Genomic DNA, 21,135 nt, shown 5'->3' with positions numbered 1-21,135 from the left:
GTAAGTAGGTAGGGGTTCCTGGCTGGCTCAGTCAGTAGAGTATGCAACTCTTGATCTCAGGGTGGTGAGTTCAAGCCCTAAACTGGGTATAGAGTTTACTTTAAATTTTTTTTTAAAATAATGTTAAGTAAAGCTACTATGGAAGAGAATATGGCGCTACCTCAAAATTTTAAAAATATAACCTATCAGTACCACTTCTGTGAAATGAAATCACTATGTCAAAGAGATATATGTACCCTCGTGTCATTGTAGCAATATTTACAAGAGCCAAAACATGAAAACAACCTAAGTGCCCCATCAACAGATGAATGGATAGGGAAAACATGATGTATATATAAACAATGGACTATTATTCAGCTATAAAAGGAATTCTATTTTTTGTTTTTTGGTTTTTTTTTTAAAGATTTTATTTATTTATTTGACAGAGAGAGACACAGCGAGAGAGGGGACACAAGCAGGGGGACTGGGAGAGGGAGAAGCAGGCTTCCCGCCGAGCAGGGAGCCCGACACGGGGCTTGATCCCAGGACCCCGGGATCATGACCTGAGCCGAAGGCAGACGCTTAACGACTGAGCCACCCAGGCGCCCCAGGAATTCTGCTATTTGTGACAGTATGGATGAATCTTGCGGTCATTATGCTAAGTGAAATAAGAAGTAAAAAAGAGAAAGACAAATATAAATCCATGTATGTGTAGAATCTGAAAAGACCAAACTCAAAGAAACTGTAGATGGGTGGTTGCCAATCTGGGGTGGGGAAAATGAATGAAGGTGGTCAACAAGTACAAACTTCAGTTGTAAAGTGAGTAAGTTCTGGGGATCTGATGTATACCATAGTGACTGTAGTTAATAGCACTGTAGTATATCCTTTAAAGTTGCTAAGAGAATAGATCTTAAATGTTTTCACCACACACACACACACACACACACACAAAACAGTAACTGAGGTGATGGATGTGTCAGCTAACCTTATGTGGTAATCATCTTGCAGTATGATGCATAGATCATCACTTTGTGTACTGTAAACTTAAATGATGTTATTAGTTATATCTCAATATAGCTGGGAAAAAATTTAAAAATGTTACTTGCCAATTTTTACCATTTTGATGTTTGTATTGCAGAAGCAGTTCAAAAGCAATGATGGGTGAAATTTCTGGTGCCTTAGCACAAATCAAGACAGTGGCACCAAACTATACTAGTAGTCCATGTATTTGCCACTAACTCCCTCACTGTTGGAAAAAAAATTTTGCTAGTTTCACTTAAGAATGTCCTTGATGAAACAGTACAAACCCAACCTTTGAAAATGTGTCAGGAGGAAAATCACCTGTGGGTAATTGAGTTACTAGCTAAATTAGACATTTTTTAAATTGACACCATTTTTGGGACGCCTGGGTGGCTCAGTCGTTAAGTGTCTGCCTTCGGCTCAGGTCATGATCCCAGGGTCCTGGGATCGAGCCCCACGTCGGGCTCCCTGCTCAGCAGGAAGCCTGCTTCTCCCTCCCACTCCCCCTGCTTGTGTTCCCTCTCTCACTCTCCATCAAATAAATAATATTTTTAAAAATAAATAAATAAATAAATTGACAACATTTTTTAAGAAGAAAAGAGACAGGGGCGCCTGGGTGGCTCAGTTGTTAGGCGTCTGCCTTCGGCTCAGGTCTTGATCCCAGGGTCCTGGGATTGAGCCCCACGTCGGGCTCCCTGCTCAGTGGGAAGCCTGCTTCTCTCTGTCCCCCTCCCCCTGCTTATGTTCCCTCTCTCACTGTCTCTCTCTCTCTGTGTCAAACAAATAAATAAAAAAATCTTTAAAAAAAAGAGAGACAAACCAAAAAATAGACTGAACTATAGGGAACAAACTGATGGTGCAGGTGGGCAGGGGAATGGATAAAAGAAGTGATAGGGATTAAGAGCACACTTATCTTGATGAGCACCGAGTAATGTATACAATTGTTGAATCACAGTATTGTACACCTGAAACTAATATAACATTGTATGTTAACTATACTTGAATTATTTTTAAAAAGTTGACACTATTTTTTACTTGAAAGAATGACAAACTGGTTATTCAGACTTAGATACTGGGCAGATGTTTTCTCAAAATGAATGAAATTCAGGATAGCAGTTTCCTTTTGGCTGGAGTTGGAGTGGGGCTGGAGGAACCTGGGACAGGGTAAGTGCCAACAAGATTCAGACCTATTGATAATGTTCTAGTTTTTAGATTTGGTGGTGGGTTTACAGATGCTCATTGTATTTTTTGCTTGGTAACAACATTATGTTTCATCTTTTTGTATGTATCAAATATTACAGAATAAAGTTTAAATTTTAATGTGAAAAATAGATGGTGGGCATATGGGTTATTAAAGATAACATGGTATTCCACTGAATTAGTTATGCTGTAATGTATTTCACCTAGCTCAGTTAAATATATTTGAGTTTATCGGGCAAGTCAAGTTTGCTCTCGTCATAGAGGTGATCATAACTTCTGAGCATTTACCATATGGCCTAGCATTGTTAAAAGTAGTACTTCACAGGTATTAACCTATTTAATCCTTACAACTCTATGAAGTAGGAAGTCATGTCCCTGTTTTAAAGATGAGATGTCAGGTGCTAAGTTATTGAGATTATCAGGTCTCCTTGGAGCTTCGGTCCCCTGAGTAGGGGAGATTGGGAGGCTGGGTAGGGACAGAAGCCCAGTGAAAAAGAAATGCTATCCTCTTAAAAGCTTTTGTATTTGTTATCTTCGCTTTTTCTAGAGACCATGGCGAGCCCCGGGAAAGACAATTATCGAATGAAGAGCTATAAGAACAATGCCCTAAACCCTGAGGAAATGAGACGAAGAAGAGAGGAGGAGGGCATTCAGCTCCGGAAGCAGAAACGGGAGCAACAAGTAGGTTAACCTGAGTGTGCTCAAACATACTGTTCAGGAAGACAATCCAGCCACAGTGGTTGGTCTCCACCTTTCATTCTCACTTTCCCCTTGGGAAAATAGCTTAGCTCTGTGGGCCACTCATCTAGTTTCCTTTATTGTAAAGATGTTGGAAGCTTTGAAAAAAGAACCAATCCCTTACTCCTTTTCCATAATTTAGAACAACTTATGGGGTGCCTGGGTGGCTTAGTTGGTTAAGCATGTGACTCTTGATTTCGGCTCAGGTCATGACCTCAGGGTTGGGAGATCAAGGCCGCCGCCCCCCCCCCCCCCCCCCCCCCCCCCAAAATCGGGCTCTGCATGGGCATGAAACCTGCCTGCTTAAGATTCTCTCTCTCCCTCAGCCCTCCCTCCCCAACTTGCACTCACACATGCTCTCTCTCAATTAAAAAAAAAAACAATTTAGACATCATTTTTGTCTATTTTCACATATATGAAATATATATATCATTTTTCATATATTGTCTTCAATATAATATTCTAGTTCTAGCCCCTTATTGTCTTCTCTCTTCTTCACCCCCATAGTCAGTGTTAGGCCTGGCTCCTTAAGAGGTTCATCAGCCATTCTGGCTGCCTTACTTCTCTGTCTTAAGTCCATTCTTTGTAAGTCTCCCTAGGACTGAGACTTTGTTAATGCCTCATCATCTGTATTCTGGCATAAACCACCACGACTGGTGCCTTGCCCAGGTCTAGATGCAGTCAACCTGCTTTTGCCCACCCTCTTGCTTTACTCTTCTTTCTTTCCTTCAAAGCCTTTTATACCCATCAACTTTTATACAAAGGGCACAGAAATCTTCACATGTTCTCTTAGGGGCACCTAGCTGGTTTAGTCAATAGAACATGCGACTCTTAATCTCAGGGTCATGAATTCAAGCCCCACATTGGGCATAGAGCTTACTTAAAAAAAAAAAAAATGTTCTCTTAAAAAATGTGAACAATTAGGTATAACATAGTAAAGCTGTTGGATATCTTTCCATGTCAATATATTAAGCTTGGCATTATCTCAGCTATGCTAGCATATTCTTGACAGTTACTGCCATAATTTAGCATTGGATCATTCTTGGTTTTCTTTATTACAGTGAATAGTTTTACTACTCTCTTCTCTTTCAGCTTTTTAAACGGAGAAATGTGGAGCTGATTAATGAAGAAGCTGCCATGTTCGACAGTCTCCTCATGGACTCCTATGTGAGCTCTACCACTGGGGTAAGGCCCTTGCCTGTGCTTCAGGTAGACCTGGGAAGTACCGGTGTCTATAGAATAGAAACTGGGCAGTTCTCGTCTAGTGGCTTTGCCACAGTCATGCTAAGTTCTTTTTTCCATGGTCCAGTTTTGTAACTAGTCAGCATAAGGAATCAATAGGGTAGCATCTGTGATGGAGACACCTGAGGAAACATTTAAGGAAAGCCATCCTTTGCCTCAGAGGTTAGGAATCATCCAAATGTCCCAACTTAAAGCAGCCATGGATTAAACCACAAATACCTTCTCCTGAGCCTGCTGTTATGCCATCCTCTTGCCCTCAAGTCTTTAGAAAGCAGGATGCCAAGCAGGAGTGTGTACTCATATCTAGCTCTGGTGTTGGTTTGCAAAGTCTTAAATCTGTCTGACGTTCTAGGAGAGTGTGATCACACGAGAGATGGTGGAGATGCTCTTTTCTGATGATTCTGACCTGCAATTAGCAACCACACAGAAATTCCGGAAACTGCTCTCCAAAGGTACAAAGCCTGGTCCTCCTGCGGAGGCCCTACATGGTTTAACCTCTTGTTTCCTCTCACTGACCTTACCTGCTACTCCCCTTCACTCATTCTGCTCTAGCCATACTGCTTTGGTATTCCTTGGACAAGCCAGGCACATTCTTTTTTTTAAAGATTTTATTTATTTATTTGACAGCGAGAGAGGGAACACAAGCAGGGGGAGCGGGAGAGGGAGAAAGCAGACTTCCCACCGAGCAGGGAGCCCGATGCGGGGCTCGATCCCAGGACCCTGGGATCATGACCTAAGCCGAAGGTAGACATTTAATGACCGAGCCACCCAGGCGCCCCAAGCCAGGCACATTCTTACCTTTGCACTGGCTCTTCCCTCTGCCTGATATCCTCTGGTCGCTGATAACTGTGTGACAGCTTCCCACTTCTCTGATTATATTCTAGATTCTCAACAAGCCTACCCTGATGCCCTATATAAAATTGCAGGTCCCCTCCACTCTCAGCATTTTTAATCTTCTTACCCTGCCCTACCTCTCCTTTATTTCTCATTACACTTACTAACATAATAGAATGTTTTCTCATTAGATATAAGCTCTGTGAGGGCAGAGACTTTTATTGACTTTGTTCATTGTTGTAGCTTCAGTACCTAGAACTGTGTCTGGCACATAGTTTGTACTCAATAAAAATTTGATGTATGATAGGAAAATACTTCTTGTCTCAGTATATGAAGCACTCCTCCCGAGAAAACAAATGCTCTTTTTAGAAGGGAAATAGTTAGATGAGGGTTCCCCATTTCTTGGGCTTTCTTCTCTTCCTTAATTCTTTACTTCAGGAATTAAGTTTCAGGAAGCCAAAGGTGAATATACTTATTTTGGGATTGGTTTTCTCTTTAGCATCCCAACTGTATCACACATTTCAAAGATGACTAATTATTGTGAAAACTATGTCACCAAAAAGGAGTTTGAGAATATCAATAAGGACAGTCAGGACTACCTAGGGAGGATGCGTGGACTGACCCCAGTGAATACACCAGCCAAAACCTCTCCTGACTTTTTCTTTCCTTCCTTTCTCCCTCTTCCAGAGCCTAGTCCTCCAATAGATGAAGTTATCAACACTCCAGGAGTGGTGGATCGGTTTGTGGAGTTTCTGAAGAGGAATGAGAATTGTACATTACAGGTGAGGCCTGGTGTAGAAGGGTACCAGATAAAAGACCTTTTCCTAAGAAATTGTTGTGGGGTGTTTCTATAGACACATCTCTCGGGAAATAGACAAGTAATACGAGGAAGTATTTAAGAGATGCATCAGAGATCTTGGTCTCAAATAAGAGAGCCAAAATTTCTTCCCTAAAACAGTCTCAAAGGCAAGATACCAGAGGGGCATTTGCGTGGTGCAGTCGGTTAAGCATCTGACTCTTGGCTTCAGCTCAGGTGATCTCAGGGTGGTGAGGTCAAGCCCCAGGTTGGGCTCTGTGCTCAGCATGGAGTCTGCTTAAGACTTTCTCTCCCTCACCATCTGCCCGCTTCCCCCATTCCCGGTGCTCACTCACATGCTTTGGCGCTCTCTCTCTCTGAAATAAATAAATCTTTAAAAAAAGAAGAAAGAAAGATACCTTAATATGCCCGTTTGATTATTCAGTTACAAATCAAAGAAGATTCTAGGGATGCCTGGCTGGCTCAGTCAGTAGAGCATGCAACTCTTAATCTTGGGGTCATGAGTTTTGAGTCCCACATTGGTCGTAGAGTTTACTTAAAAAATACAAAGGTTTTAGTCCACTTCTAATTACCTCTGTGACCTGAGGCAAATCATTTAGCCTCTCTAGGTGTCTCTTCAGAAATAGGTAGTGAGTCCATCCATTAGACCTAGCCAGAAACTCAGCTGAAAGGGACTTTGAGAGATGCAGGTCACTCTAATGCTGGTTTCAGAAATGAAGAACGTGAAACTCAGAAAATAAAGCGACTTGCCAAAGGACTTGGGTGCTGTGGTACTGTAGAACTAGACTTGGGACCATTGAAGCCTGGGTCCATCTTCCCATTGTGTTACATCACTGTCCACACTGCTTTTTGTCAGTTTTTTTTTAATAAAGATTTTATTTGTAAGTAATCACTATACCCAACGTGGGGCTTGAACTCAACAGCCCCGAGATCAAGAATTACATGCTCCACTGACTGATCCAGCCAGGTGCCCCTGCTTTTTGTCATTTAAAGGGGAAGAGGAGGAGGTTCCCGGGTGGCTCAATCAGTTGAGGCTCCAGCTCTTAGTCTCAGCTCAGGTCTTGATCTCAGGGTCATGAGTTCAAGCCCCACAGTGGGCTCCATGCTGGGCGTGGAGCCTACTTAAATATAAGATAAAAATAAGTAAAGGGGAAGAGGAAAAGGCTTACGTTTGAGTTTTTTAGTCATGGGCAAGCGGCTTACTACTCTCAGCCAGCTGGTAGGCACGGCTGCTCTATTTGGAATGATCTCTCAGTCATGGCTCAATCTCACTTTCAGTTTGAAGCTGCCTGGGCTCTAACGAACATTGCCTCTGGAACCTCTCAGCAGACCAAGATTGTCATTGAAGCAGGGGCAGTCCCCATTTTTATAGAGCTGCTTAACTCAGACTTTGAGGATGTACAGGAACAGGTAATGCTCACATTTGGCTTAATTCTTGGTGGTCCCTGTGTTAATAATAAAAAATATATTTGATCTTTGTGCCCAGTTCCTAAAAACTACTAAAAACCTTGGCATTTCCTGCATAAGAGTGTCTTTTGTTATTTATAATGGAACACACCTAATGAGATGATTGAGTGGGGCCCCTAGGTAGCCTCAAGATGAGGAAGGTGGTCATCAGAACCCCCAACTCTTCCCATCCCTCCACCCCAACCTCCCCAGAGAACTTCTGGGTTGGTGAGCACATTGATGCGGTGCCCTAGAGAGGGCATGGGAGTTCGGTACCACCATGACTGCTCACCCCATACCTTGCCCTGTGCATCTCTTTCATTTAGCTCTTCCTGAGTGATATCCATTACAGTAAGCTAGTAAATGTAAGCAAAATGTTTCCCTGAGTTCTGTGAATCATTCTAGTGAATTATTGAACCTGAGGAGGAGATTATGGGAACTTTTGAATTTATAGCCAGTTGATCAGAAGTATGGTGGCACCTGGCAATTGTAGCTGGTGTCTAAAGTGGGGGCAGTCTTGTGGGCCTGAACCCTTAACCTGTAGGTCTGTGCTAACTCTTAAGAGTTAGTGTCAGAATTGAATTGGATTGTTGGACACACAAATGGTGTTGAAGAATTGATTGCTGATGTAGAAAAAACTCCGTGCATTTGGCATCAGAGGTAGTATTGGAAAAAAGACACCACAGTACTCATTTCCCGATACCCACAGATCATAGAGATTAATACACAACTTGCATTTCTTTCATTGGATTTTTACTGATTGGACAGAAAGTAGAAAGTGGTGCCTAGGGGTGCCTGGGAGGCTCAGTCATTAAGCGTCCACCTTCAGCTCGGGTCATGGTCTCAGGGTCCTGGGATCGAGCGGGAAGCCTGCTTCTCCCTCTCTCACTCCCCCTGCTTGTGTTCCCTCTCACTGTGTCTCTCTCTGTCAAATAAATAAAATCTTTAAAAAAAAAAAAAGAAAGAAAGTGGTGCCTAGATTTTTTCCTCCCTTACTACATACTGGCTAGATCCTGTGAGGCTGCAAGAATGCAACTTTCCAATCACTTTCTCTTCTGAGGAGTGGGCATAGGGAGGTCTTGGTTTGGCTTCTTCGGCAGCAGTACAGATGTCAGCCTGTCTTCCCCTACTAAATTAGGAACTCTTGAGAGGAGAGGCCCTCATAGAGCAAATGCTCAATAAGGAGGTCAGCAAGGAGGATACCTTGATATGGTTTTTGTCCAAGTTACTGGTGGGTACTCACTGGTATAAAATATTGACAGAAGCCACTAGAGTCTGAGTGACGGTTCCATCATCTCCTTTTCAGGCAGTCTGGGCACTTGGAAACATAGCTGGAGACAGCTCCGTTTGCCGAGATTACGTCTTGAACTGTTCCATCCTTAATCCTTTGTTAACGTGAGTAATTATGATCATGTGCACCTGGGGCATCTGTAAGGCAGCCACGTGGCAGATCTTTGGGGGCAGCTTACCTTAAGATGTTGAGTAAGTGCAAAAATACTAAAAGTATGTTGATTGCCAAAGTAAAAGATAGAGGTATCTTTTGAGAGTAAAAAAGATTGTGTCTGTGCCAAGGAGGATCTTCTGTTTCCTTACTTCATGGCACTATAGATTCTCATGTTGGTCATACCTGCCTCATTGTTGAGCCAGGAGAGAGAGGCAAGACTAGCACATCTGGAAAAACCCAACCTTCTCTATGGAATGCATTGATTTGCTATTTTATGCATAGGTACATTGCAGAGCTATGTCGTAAACCACAGATTAAAGACCCCAGGAAGGGGCATGGGGATCCTTTGCCAATCCCTCCCTCCCATACCCTTCAAATAGAGCTTCATCTAAATCAAAATAGATGGAGGAGTTGTACTTCTTCGGAGACCACAGTCTGAAAGACTACCACTGTAACTCTTTCTTGGGCCCTTCACAGAAAATCATTGCTTATCTCACACTAGACCTTCAGCTTTTATTTGCAAAGAGAACAGTACTCCTTGTTTAGATCTTGTGGCCAGAGTTAGGAGCACGGTATGTCCTATCTTAAAAGGCTTGCAGGCTTACTCAAATTTCAGCCCTTTGTATGTCCTTACTAGCTATGGTCTTAAGCCACAGCTGGTCCTTATCCTCTGTGAAGATGTAGGTCGGCCTCCTGGCCCAAACAAGCTCAGTTAACTTAGGTCTGTGGGTAGAAAGACACAGTGAGGCTGCTAGAGTCTTAGGGGTCTGATTGGATTTGCTCGTGGGGTTCATAGGTGACAGCCCTATGCCAAGGGCATCATTGCTTAGGATCTGTCTGGCTTTGCTGTTTCCTTCAGACTCCTTACCAAGTCCACACGACTGACGATGACACGGAATGCAGTCTGGGCCCTGTCAAACCTCTGCCGAGGAAAGAACCCACCCCCAGAGTTTGCAAAGGTGAGAGAGCTTCTTACCAGTTTCTGAATGAAAGCAGTTTCCTTCATATGCAGGCATTTTGATATAGGAGTCTTCAAGTCTTTGGGCTTCAAGACCTTAGGTCTCAGTCCATGGGATACTGAAAGAGGCAATTGTCAGTGAAGTAGGTGATCTCGTGTGCTTTGGATAGCATAGTGAAAAAGGTAGTCCTGATGGTTTAATGTAGCAGAAATCTCTAGGGCTTAGAATTACTTGTAGGGGAGGAGAATTACTATTAGGGTTAGCAGTAGAGCTGATGTAGCCCTGTCCCCTCATGAGTCCCTCTCACTCTGCTTCCAACAGGTCTCCCCTTGTTTACCTGTGCTGTCTCGCCTACTCTTCAGCAGTGACTCAGACTTGCTGGCAGATGCTTGCTGGGCCCTTTCTTATCTGTCCGATGGCCCCAACGAAAAGATCCAGGCAGTCATAGATTCTGGAGTCTGCCGAAGACTGGTAGAGCTTCTAATGTGAGTGTCTGGTTAGAAAGATTTCCTAAAGTTCTCCAAGCTCCAACTAAAGAGCTGTCATAAGCAGTGTACTGCTCTGTGCAGAGGGCTGGAGCCATGACAGTGCTGCTGGCCCTCTGCTGATCAGGTCTCCCTCCTCTGTAGGCACAATGACTACAAAGTGGCCTCTCCTGCCCTGAGAGCAGTGGGTAACATTGTCACCGGGGATGACATCCAAACCCAGGTAAGGAGGGAGCTGTTTAGGGACAAAAGCCCTAACCAAGGGTTTGGGTCTTGTTGGGGGGGCAACATGGTCCAGGAGACAAAGCATGGGCTTAGGTGAAAAATTCCAACTTTGCCACTTTCTGAATGATAAACTTGATTGCCTTAATTTCTTTTATAAGTTGGAAGCAAATCATTGTCCATTGGGTGCTTTTGAAGGAAAATGAAATGTAGCAGACTGACTACCTGGGACATTGTGGGGTAATTTTTAAGTTTTTGAGTCATGGTCCCCTTGAGACACAAAGCTGTAGAATCTTACCTCTACTTCCTACACCTTTAGAATCCTACAGACGCTTTCTCATGTTAATAACACCTCCGATGAGGGCACAGTAAAAAGGGTTCCTTTGTTCAAATGCTAGAGATCAGAGTATTCTTTTGGTCTTGAGTAGTTGGCATAATTCTGTGGGATTCTTGACAAATTTCTAAGAGTTGAGTGATCTCACTCAAACCACACTCAATTCCTAGGTCATTGTGTGTGTGTTGCATATATGTTGAGTAAGTGCAAAAATACTAAATTTTTTTAGTAGAATAGAATTTTCATAACATAACATGTACTGCTTTTACCATTCAGTGTACACTTCAGTGACATTCAGCCCATTCACATTGTTATTTAATTGTCATCAACACCCATCCCCACAGGGTTTCATCATCCCAAACTGATTTCTCTGTGCCCATTAAATAATAACTCCCTGTTTCCTCTTTCCTGGGCCTCAGTCCCTGGTAGCCATCATAACACTTTTTCTCTCTTAGGAGTTGATTACTCTAGGTCTCTCATATAAGTGAAACTATATGTAGTTGTCCTTTTGTGTCAGCTAATTACCCTTAGCCTAATGTCTTCAAGGTTCATTAATACGTAGCATGTGGCATGCCTTCATTCCTTTTTATGGCTGAATAGTAGTCCATTGTATGCATATATCACATTTTGTTTATCCATTTGTCTTGTTGATAGATACTTGGGTTGTTTTCACCTTTTGGCTATTACAAATAAAGCTACATTGAACAGTGGCCTACAAGTGTCTGAGTCCTTGCTTTCAGTTCTTTTAGGTACATACCCAGAAGTGGAGTTACAGGATCATACGCTGATTTTATGTTTAAGATTCTGAGGGACCACCTGCTGTTTTGCACAGTGGCTGTATCATTTTATGTCCCCACCAGCAATGTACTAGGTTCCAATTTCTCCACATCCTTACCAACACTTGTATTGTCTGAGGTTTTTGATAATAGCCATCCTAATAAGTGAAATGGTATCTTTTTGAAGTTTGGTGGGTTTTTTGTTTTGTTGTGCTTTTTAAGTAGGCTCCACACCCAGCATGGGGCTTGAACTCACAGCCCTGAGGTCAAGAGTTGGATGCTACACCAACTGAGCCAGCCAAGTGCCCCCTTATTGCAGTTTTGATTTGCATTTCCCTAATGATTAGCAATGTTTGGCATCTTTTCATATGCTCATTTGCCATCTGTATTTCTTCTTTGCAGAAATGTCTGTTTAAGCCCTTTCAGCATTTTTTAAGTTGGGTTCTTCAGTTTTTTTGTTGTTAGTTGTAGGAGTTCTTTATTCTGGATATTAATCCTTATCAGATATGATTTGCATATATTTTTCTCCCATTCTGTGGTTTGCCTGTTCACTCTGTTGATGGTATCTTTTGATTCACAGATGTTTTTAATTTTGATTAAGTCCTGTTTACCTAGTTTTTTTTGTTGCCTGTGCTTTTGGTGTTCTAGGTCATTCTTAACTGTTCAGCCCTCCCTTGCCTGCTCCACTTGCTGAGCAGCCCCAAGGAGTCAATCCGGAAGGAAGCTTGCTGGACCATTTCAAATATCACTGCTGGCAACAGGGCTCAAATACAGGTAAAACAAGCAGGAGGGAAGGGGGCAGGGCAGGAGCAGGTGGGAAGTCAAGGAAACATGAGAGGTTGTGGGATATTTCCTTCTAGAAGAAATAATTTGTTCCCCTTTAGAAATTGGGGTCAGTATGTGCTGTTGAATATTCTTTTTAAGAAGCCAGGTTCCTCTGTATCCTCTTTGTCTATGGGAAGAACAAAGGACTCCCAGGAAGAGGAAGATGTCTGAATCTAAGCTGATTTTGTAGACTAGATTTATTAAGCCTTTTTGTAGGCTTAATCTTCTTAAAGTGACTTTCTCTGTGTGTTTCCCCCTCCCCCTTCCTCTCTCAGGCTGTCATAGATGCAAATATCTTCCCTGTATTGATCGAAATCCTTCAAAAAGCAGAGTTCCGTACAAGGAAAGAGGCAGCCTGGGCCATCACCAATGCTACATCAGGAGGAACACCTGAGCAGATCAGGTATCCATTTGTTTCTCATTGTCTTGAGTGATATGTGTACTCTCCTTCTTGGTTCATGGTCTACAGTAACCACTAAATTGCTTTTCCTGGGATAGGTCTGCCCCAGTCCAGCAGCACCAGGTTTAACTGGTAAGCTACTAGATTGGCACTGGAATCTGGAATAGATTCCTGTAAAGCACGTATCTCTTTTCTTCCAAGAGAATAGAAGCCTAGGACACAGACATCCATCTCTCCTCTACTTTCCACCTTCCAGAGAATTACCCATACAAATGGAAGGAGAAACCATGCTGTGATTATTCATAGCAACTTCTTGGGGAAATCCTTTTTGGGGGGTGACACTTGGGAGAAGCAAATAGCCATTTTGTGTGTGTGTGTGTGCTCTTTGATTTTGGTTTCCATCATCAGCATGAGTAGGAGTGATGGGACCTGAACAAGTGTTTTGCCCTCAGCTTGTTGCCCAGAAAGAGGAGTAGGAATATATTCAGCATATTTAAAGCCTTAGGAGAAAAAGGATAACCATTGAGTTAAACTTTGAAGGATTCAGGGTTGTAAAAGCCCTTTTGGACAGGGGAAAACATAGGTAAAGGTACAAGAATCAGAAACCTGGAGATGTTTACTTGTTTGACTGGAATGTAATGTCCTTGGAAGGGAATGATGGGAGATGATGCTAAAAAGGAGGGTAGGAACCTGATTGGAGAGGGTCTGTTGTCAGGCCTGTAGAGCTTGGGCTGAACATTTTAAGCAGGGAAGTGATGTGTTCAGAGTGGTAACGTTACAGCAAGGGGACAACAGAGACAGGGAGGAGCAATCTATGGCAGCCTTCCCCATGGAAATGAACTAGACCCAGAGCATCGGAAGAGTGCAGAGACTGAGATAAAGAAGTGGCTATGAAGGCTTAGCAAAAGGGGGTTGCCGAGAGTGTTGACATAGGTGAAGGAGGCCCACAGGCCCTACAGCACCTGCCTAGCACTTCTGCCCTGCATTAATTTAGAACTTCCCTGGTCTCTGCCCCTAGGTACCTGGTCTCACTGGGCTGCATCAAACCCTTGTGCGACTTGCTGACTGTGATGGATTCGAAGATTGTGCAGGTGGCCCTCAATGGGTTAGAGAACATCCTTCGGCTTGGAGAGCAAGAGGGCAAGCGCAGTGGCTCAGGGGTCAACCCGTACTGTGGCCTCATTGAGGAAGCCTATGGTATGTGTCCTGTCTTCAGCCTCACCTCTGCCTTAAGTAAAGAGGTTCCAGGTCAGGACTCAGGGACTGAGGGCCCCCAAGGTAGTTTACATGTAAGGCTGTGGGATTTAGGGGGTCATCATTGAACAAGGTTTTATCCCATCATTTCATTCTCCCTCTGAGGAGCAATAGAGCCACTTCTCTTTTTGATAGGCTCTGCCCAGTAAGTAGGCATGGCGCAGATGCAAAAATAGAGCTCCAGAATTGATGAGAGAAACAGGCACTGGAAGGTATGTTTTCAGTTCAGTTTCTAGCAAGTTCCAGTAAAAGTGTTCATCACTCATCTCTGAGAGCTTCAGAGAAGCTAAGGATTGGCCCAGGCCACACCAGTATTTAAAGCAGAGTCAGGACTAGAAGCTGATGTATAACTGACATTTTGGTCTTTTTCCTTTGGGGCTGTGTAGTTTTAGGAAGAAGTCTTGGCTGTCCTCTTTCTTGTCAAAGAGAGATCTGATCGTATTACTTACGTTGATAAACACTAACATACCTCAGGGAAAGAAAAACATAAATGTTTCATGGCCCCATAGAAGAGCAATTACATTTTACTCTTGTCCCTCCTTCCTTCTTGCCACTGCCATCGTAGGCTTGGATAAAATTGAGTTTCTCCAGAGCCATGAGAACCAGGAAATCTACCAGAAGGCCTTCGACCTTATTGAGCACTACTTTGGTGTAGAAGATGATGATAGCAGCCTGGCTCCCCAAGTGGATGAGACACAACAGCAGTTCATCTTCCAGCAGCCTGAGGCCCCCATGGAGGGCTTCCAGCTATAATGTCTGCCTCCGGGGAGGGGAGGGGATGGGAAGCACCACCAACCAGCGGAAAAGCAGCCCTCTGGTGGGCGGGAAACCAGCCCCCCCATCATCAGCCACCACACACCTCTGCTGCCCTGGAAACTGTGCTCTTGACCTGCTCCGCCCCCTTCCCTGGAGGGAGCACCCTCTGGACAGACAGACCATCTGAGGCTCACATTTGGGTTTTGTGACAAGAAGGGGACGTGTTGGGTTTTTCTTCCTTACACTATATTTTGGCTGCACATATGTCTTTAACCCAGGAGCCCAGGGGTAGACAAAGGAGGACTGAGGTAATCAATTTTGCACCTTTTTAAATTTTTTTTTTTTTTCCTTTCGTGGTGACTTCCTTCCCTTTTATCTTCCTTCATCCTTCCCAGTTCTCTGCCCTGATCTGTGTAACTCTTATCTTGGGTACTTGAGCAGATGGAATATTCCAGAGGTGGGGGGTGGGAGGGGAGGGGAGAAATTCAAAACAAAGTGTTCTTGCTCTGACAGAATATTAATCTTGTATGCTTGGATTGAGTTATTTAATTTTTTTTTTCTTTTGCACATTTTTCTTGTATTAAGATTGCTCTTTCCAAGAGCCGTGAGTTCCTGGTTTTAGGAATCCCAGCTGCCAGCATGGTCTGGGACTAGAGGCTGAGGGGGAGGTCACCGTGAGACAAAGGTTCCTTCCTCCCTCTAACCCCTCCGCAGACCTCTTTAGTTTGGGGGGGTCACCTTCCCTCCAGGGGCACGTACACCAGTGGGCGTGGAGGGGAGGAGCGCAGGCCTTCAGGTGGGTCTTCCCATGTGTCGCTACTGATCCCATGTTTCCTACCCACCTCCCAGTGGTGCGACCCAGCTTCATTTGTTTACTTGAAAATTCCCCTCGGAGTTGAATGAACCTCTGAGGTAGCTGTATTTTCTCCTAAGCACGAGACAGGGGGCGGTGGTCCTTCCTCTCTCCTAAGGAGAAAGTCCTTGCTCTGGTGACCCATAAGTTGCAGAGGAGGTGGAGTGAGAGTGTCATGTATTGGGATAGCCAGGGATCCCTGCCTTTGGCCTTCCTTCTTCCTCTTCCATAGTTGGATCATGTATATTTTACTTCCAAAGGAGAGAATGTCAAAAAGTTCTGTATTTTTTTATATTCTATATATTAGGTAGGTCAGTCTTATTTGGTCTCAAGAGGAAGAACTGTCTGTAATTTCTATAAGTAGGATACTGTGAGGACGACCAAAAAGAGAGAAGGAAGCTGCTTAGCTCAGGAAGCCTGGGCTTGGTCCTTTTCCTCTCTGCTTAGGTTCTGGGCCACCACCTGGGACCAACCCTTAGCTCTGGAACCTTCATATAGCAGGTCAGCCTGGTCTGATTGTCCCAGTACCTGAAGGGAGCAAGGATGGCCCCAGGGCCCAGAGAAGTCTACCACTCTAGTCCTTATTGCTAAGCGTCCTGCTTATATCAGGAAACCCAGAAAGCAGTCTGCCTTCTCAGATCCAGTCTCAAAAGCCCTGGCCACACAAAGTATCACACACAGCTGCCTCTCCAGTGATCATAGAAACTTAGCAGCCTCGGGACTTTTGTGAGAGTTATTGGTATCTTTCCTGTTTGGGATCCTTGGGCCTGGTTTGGGTTTTTTCCCTTCCTTGTGACAGTTATAATCCGAATGCCTTTTCTCTTTGAGTAAAGCTAGAGCAGCGCCTCCGTGGCCTGCCTACGCTTTGGTGGATTACATGAGAGTAAAGCCCAGTTGTTGGGGAGAGGAGTGGAGAAAGTTGCTGGCTAAGTGTAGACCAACTGTGCAGCTGTGGGCACAGTCTGCCCTGCCCCTGCTTCCCCACTGCGGTTGGTCCTGTGCCTGCGCCGAGCTGTCATTGCCTGTCCCCAGGGACAGTGCCACTCTCACTCCCATTCCTGCAAATCCCTTCTGGCTCAGGTTAAATCCCTGCCCCTCTGCTTACAGATATAAAGTTCAGGTGCTCACTGTAGGCCACTGGTCTTGACTTTTGCCGTCTCCTAGTGTTGAGATCCGACTTCAGAACCATTTGCTGAGGAAGGTGGTGTGGGGCTTGCAGTTATCACTGAAAAGTCACACCAGTGCTGTGCCACTTCAGTATGTCAGACTTTAGTACATCAGATGCTATTCTTCAGCTTAGGAACAACAAATACCGGCCCACAAGGAGACAAGGGGCGGGACCTCTGTTACTTGGCCCACTGACTCCATTACAAAACTTTCCCCCTACAGTTCAAAGAGAAGCCACCTGCCCCCCTCCGTCCTTACCCAAAGGGCAAAGCACTTTAGTAGGACCTATTGTGTACATCTCAAGCAATAGTTGAGTCCCTGTCATTGGGGCCAGATTTTTATTGTGAGACATACACACCCTGCTTTTCCCAACTACTATAAAATCTTGTACTTCAGATCTGGGGCCTATACCAGATGGAAGACTTCTGATCCATCTGGCTGCTGCTTACAAGCCAGCTTTCTCCAGGGACTAGAAAGGCTGAAGTCTCCCAGGGTGCAACATGAGGACAGATTTCTCATCAGATAAAGTGGCCTCTAGGAGCTTTCCTTTGTTGGCGTCTTCCTCACACCGTATTTTCCCATTATTTCTTTCTACCCCTGTTTCAGTCAGCAGGTGAGATTCTGCCAGCCCACAGGGGCAAATAACATCTTCAGTGTCTCCTCTCTCCTTTGGTCCTCTTGGAGAGAAAACATTATTTCCGTTGCCCAGCCGTGACAGCCACTCTTCGTGGGCAGCCCCGATCTGGACTTCAGACCCTGGCCTCAATGAGGTCACAGTCTGCTCTCCGGTAGGTCTCTGAATGGATGTTGTAGGGATGAAGGGGCTCCACAGCCTGTTGTCGGGAATAGACTTGAAAAGACCTGTTTTTGGAATCTTCATATGCTGGCACATGGCTGGTATATCCATTTAAGATCTCCACTGGAGGTGGAGATACCTAGGTGTGGGTCAGGGCATAAGGAGCCTTTTAGCTGAAGTGTTTAAAGACTGTTGGCTATTCTTTATTGCCAGCCCCTCTGGTTATCCTACCCCCAGCATCTCTAGTACTAATAGTCTTTGGTCTTACAAGTCTGCCTTCAGTTCTGAGCTGACCCCAGGTGACTGCATGGCCTTGGCACTGGCTGCTGCCTTCTGGTAGAACTTCATGGGTTCCACTTTCAGCTGGCCAGCCTGGTTACTTGGGGCAGTGCGGACAGATGACTCTTCCAAAAAGCAGGCATTGATGACCTCAGCTTTCGGGGACCCTTGCTGTTCCCCCTTTACCAAGAACCTTAGATCTACTCCTACTCTTTGCCCTGGAAGCCACTTCCCAAGAGCCCTATTTTTTTGGAGCTAAACTGCACAGATAATAGCTGCTACTGTACTTGGTCAAGGAGGAGTGAAAGAAGGCTCTCAGGCACACTTTTTCTCTCAAGTCACACTAGTTTAAAATGAAAACCATCTGACAGAATGAACTGGATTTCCAAGTTCTCATGTCTACCTGTTTCCCTCTATACCCTAGAGCTACTTGTTTCCAGCAAACTAAAAGGGAAGATGAACAGTACTTCCCTCCTCTTCTCCCTGAGACTCACTCAGCTTGGTATCCATCATCTTGGATTCTTCAGTAGATAATCTGTGAGCCCAGATTCTGGATTTTCAGTTGAAGGCAGGGAGCCGTAGGGAGGACAGGCTGGCTGGAGGCCTCCCTGGCAGCCTGGGGAAAGGTGTGAGGCTCAGTGCACTGAATCATAGGACGTACTCGTAACCAGTAGCAACATCTTCTAGGTAGGACTGTCCTAGAAGTGAGTAAGTGTGAGACTGAGAAATTGCTGAGTAGGTTTCTTCCACAGCCGTTTAGGATTGCACATTCTAGACCAATCTTGTCCAGTATTTTTTCTGTGTCTTAACTTTTGAAGTCTTTTTGTTAAGCCAACAAGCTGAGAATTTGGCCCTGCGGGGATCCATGTGGTAAGCACTAACTGCTCTTTGTCCAAGGCCTTCGTAAATGATTCAGTCATCCCACTGTCTACCCCCTAGCCCCACCTCCACTTTAAGACCATGACAAGGGAAGAATCTGAAGTCAGTACCAATCAAGTCTGTGAATTAAAGCTGTTCTTTTTCCGCTGAGAGGGCATTTTGCATCAGGCCTGGGGTATGTGCAGAACCAAAACTGGGTGTGGGCAGCAACATTAAATGTTGGGCCCCGAACACCCAGGAAAAAGGTCTCTGTAGTGTGTCATAAAGGTCTCCAGTGGTTTTGGGCCTACCTCGCTATTTCTGGGCCAGCCTGACTGCTGATGTCCATGTTAGCACATACCTAAACCCCTTTTCCTAATGCTAGTCCTCCTCCCCTGTGTAGATTAGATTTTCAGCTCCTGGGTTTGGGGAGAAAAAACTCTGCCATGCCCTGGGGCCAGTGAAGGAAGTCAAAGCTCAGATCCTGAGATTGGCTGGGAACCTCTTGACTCAGGATGTCATTAAAAAGAGTCCACCTCTACCAGAACCCTCAGACCCTGGAGTTAGGTATTGTCTCTCTTAGCCAGCTTCTGTGGGAATTGCCTTTGATGACTAAAGAAGCTAAGGAGGGGTGGGAGGTGGGTATGAGGTCCCATCCACCGAGGTCAGACTGGATGTCCTTCAAAAACAGCTTGGGTTCCCAGCTAAAGACCCTAGGAAGGTGAATCGAAACTTTTCCCCATTGGTTTATTCTTTCCAGATTTGCTTTTAGTTTTCCAAGAACTATAGACTCTGGCTATTTTCCATGTTCTCAGGGCCCCTGGGTAGACGGACAAAGTTTGATGATTGCAGAGCAGACATAGGCCAAGAAACCGTGGCATTGAGTGTGCTGAGTCCAGACAAATGATATTTATATACACATCCAAATTTGAAGAGAAAATGTATTTCTTTAGGTTTCAAACACTGTACTAGATATAAAGCAAAAATAAAAACCTGTTGCAAAGTTCTAAATCGTCTTCTTTCGAATGATCCTAAACTGGATTTTTTGGAAGTGAATGAGCTAAGGGTGTTTAAACGTGTGGCTTAACAGTGGAGTTAGGATTGCAGCAGCCTGCTCCTGCTTATAAAGAAATTTTTTTTTTTTTTAAGATTTTTAATCATTTGAGAGCACAGGAGCTGGGGGGGGGGCAGGAGCAGACTCCCCAATGAGCAGGGAGCTCGACACCTGGCCAATTCCAGGACCCCGAGGTCGTGACCTGAGCCGAAGGCAGATGCTTAACCAACTGAGCCAGGCGCCCCAAGAATTGCTTTTAAGTAGGCTCCACACCCAACACGGGGCTCAAACTCACAACCCTAAGATCAAGACCTGAGCTGAGATCAGGACACTTAGCTGACTGAGCCACTCAGGTACCCCAAGAATTTTTTTTTACTCAGCTTTATTGAAATATAATTGAGATACACTAACTGGCACATGTTTAAAATGTACAATTTGATAAGTTTTGACATATGCACCCATGAAACCACCACAATCAAGATAGTGAACATATCCATCACTTCTAGAAGTTTCCACATGCCCCTGTGGAGTCCCTCCTTCCCGCCCAACCCCCAGCAACCACTGATCTGTGTTCTGTCACAATAGTTTAGTTTGCATTTTCTAGAGTTTCTCTACAGGATTTTGACATTTCATCAGTTCCTCTTAACAGCCCTTTGAGCCACTGGGGTCATACAAACTACTCCCGTTTAGGTCAATTCCTAGGACAGAGATTACAAACAACCAGCCAAAAAGCTGACGTAATCTAAAAGGAAGGTTTTGGTTGGCTGATAGAGTATGTTTAATTCATTGCCATCATTTTTTAACTTGAAAAATTTCTGGCACTACTGGATCTAAGTTTCTGCTTGAAAACAACCCGCAAGAGCTCTATTTTACCACAATCCTCACCATTCCCAATGGTCTCCCCAACAATCTGGAAAATGTTAATAATTGTTGCTATTTTCTTTTACAGCAAATGAGAAAATAACCTTTAACCCATGTTTCCCAATTTTTCTTATTCCTCGCCTGCCTACTCTACCCAGCTGGCCCATGTAGGCCACTGTTGATCTTTCTAGCTACACCATTCTACCCCCTTAACCCCACACATGTCTTGTTCTTATTATCTTCTTTATCTCTGCCTAGAACACCCTCTTCCCATGGGAACCCATCAAGGCCTGATTTATATGTTAACTCAAGAGATTTCCAACATGTTTTTCTGGAAATAATCAGGGCCTTAGTTGGGAGACACCTGGATTCCCAACATTTCTGGCTTGAGTTCCACCTTTATACTATTATACCATATTCTCAAGGTTACCTGGTAAACAGACTAAGGGATGAGGAAGAGCACTGCCCTTAAGTCTAACTGGGGAAAATACTGAACATCCTTAAAAGCCCCAAAACAGTGCTCGATTTGCACAATT

General features: G+C 44.4%; 1 protein-coding gene across 7 annotated transcripts in view; it reads left to right on the top strand.

Annotated features, from left to right (window-relative positions):
- KPNA6 (karyopherin subunit alpha 6) overlaps window positions 1-19,695 on the top strand; it is a 58,816-nt gene extending 39,121 nt beyond the window's left edge. For 5 of the 7 annotated variants that reach the window (XM_073903019.1, XM_025855766.2, XM_025855767.2 and 2 more), the window contains 13 exons: window positions 2,747-2,880; window positions 4,030-4,122; window positions 4,532-4,631; window positions 5,701-5,795; window positions 7,109-7,240; window positions 8,583-8,671; window positions 9,580-9,679; window positions 10,001-10,164; window positions 10,309-10,387; window positions 12,145-12,270; window positions 12,597-12,724; window positions 13,740-13,918; window positions 14,541-19,695. In XM_073903019.1, coding sequence (XP_073759120.1) covers window positions 2,747-2,880; window positions 4,030-4,122; window positions 4,532-4,631; window positions 5,701-5,795; window positions 7,109-7,240; window positions 8,583-8,671; window positions 9,580-9,679; window positions 10,001-10,164; window positions 10,309-10,387; window positions 12,145-12,270; window positions 12,597-12,724; window positions 13,740-13,918; window positions 14,541-14,728 — 1,607 coding nt within the window. In that variant the 3' untranslated portion in view covers window positions 14,729-19,695. Of the gene's footprint in view, window positions 1-1,837; window positions 2,164-2,746; window positions 2,881-4,029; window positions 4,123-4,531; window positions 4,632-5,700; window positions 5,796-7,108; window positions 7,241-8,582; window positions 8,672-9,579; window positions 9,680-10,000; window positions 10,165-10,308; window positions 10,388-12,144; window positions 12,271-12,596; window positions 12,725-13,739; window positions 13,919-14,540 lie in introns of those variants that run through there. The other 2 variants (XM_073903020.1, XM_025855763.2) reach the window with 2 other exon arrangements.
- Window positions 19,696-21,135: the final 1,440 nt, after the last annotated feature.

This window comes from Callorhinus ursinus, unplaced genomic scaffold (genome assembly GCF_003265705.2).
Source record: "Callorhinus ursinus isolate GAN/ISIS: 27379988/994484 unplaced genomic scaffold, GSC_fseal_2.0 scaffold18, whole genome shotgun sequence".
Classification (NCBI taxonomy): domain Eukaryota; kingdom Metazoa; phylum Chordata; class Mammalia; order Carnivora; family Otariidae; genus Callorhinus; species Callorhinus ursinus.
This window is presented reverse-complemented; position numbering and strand designations above follow the sequence as displayed.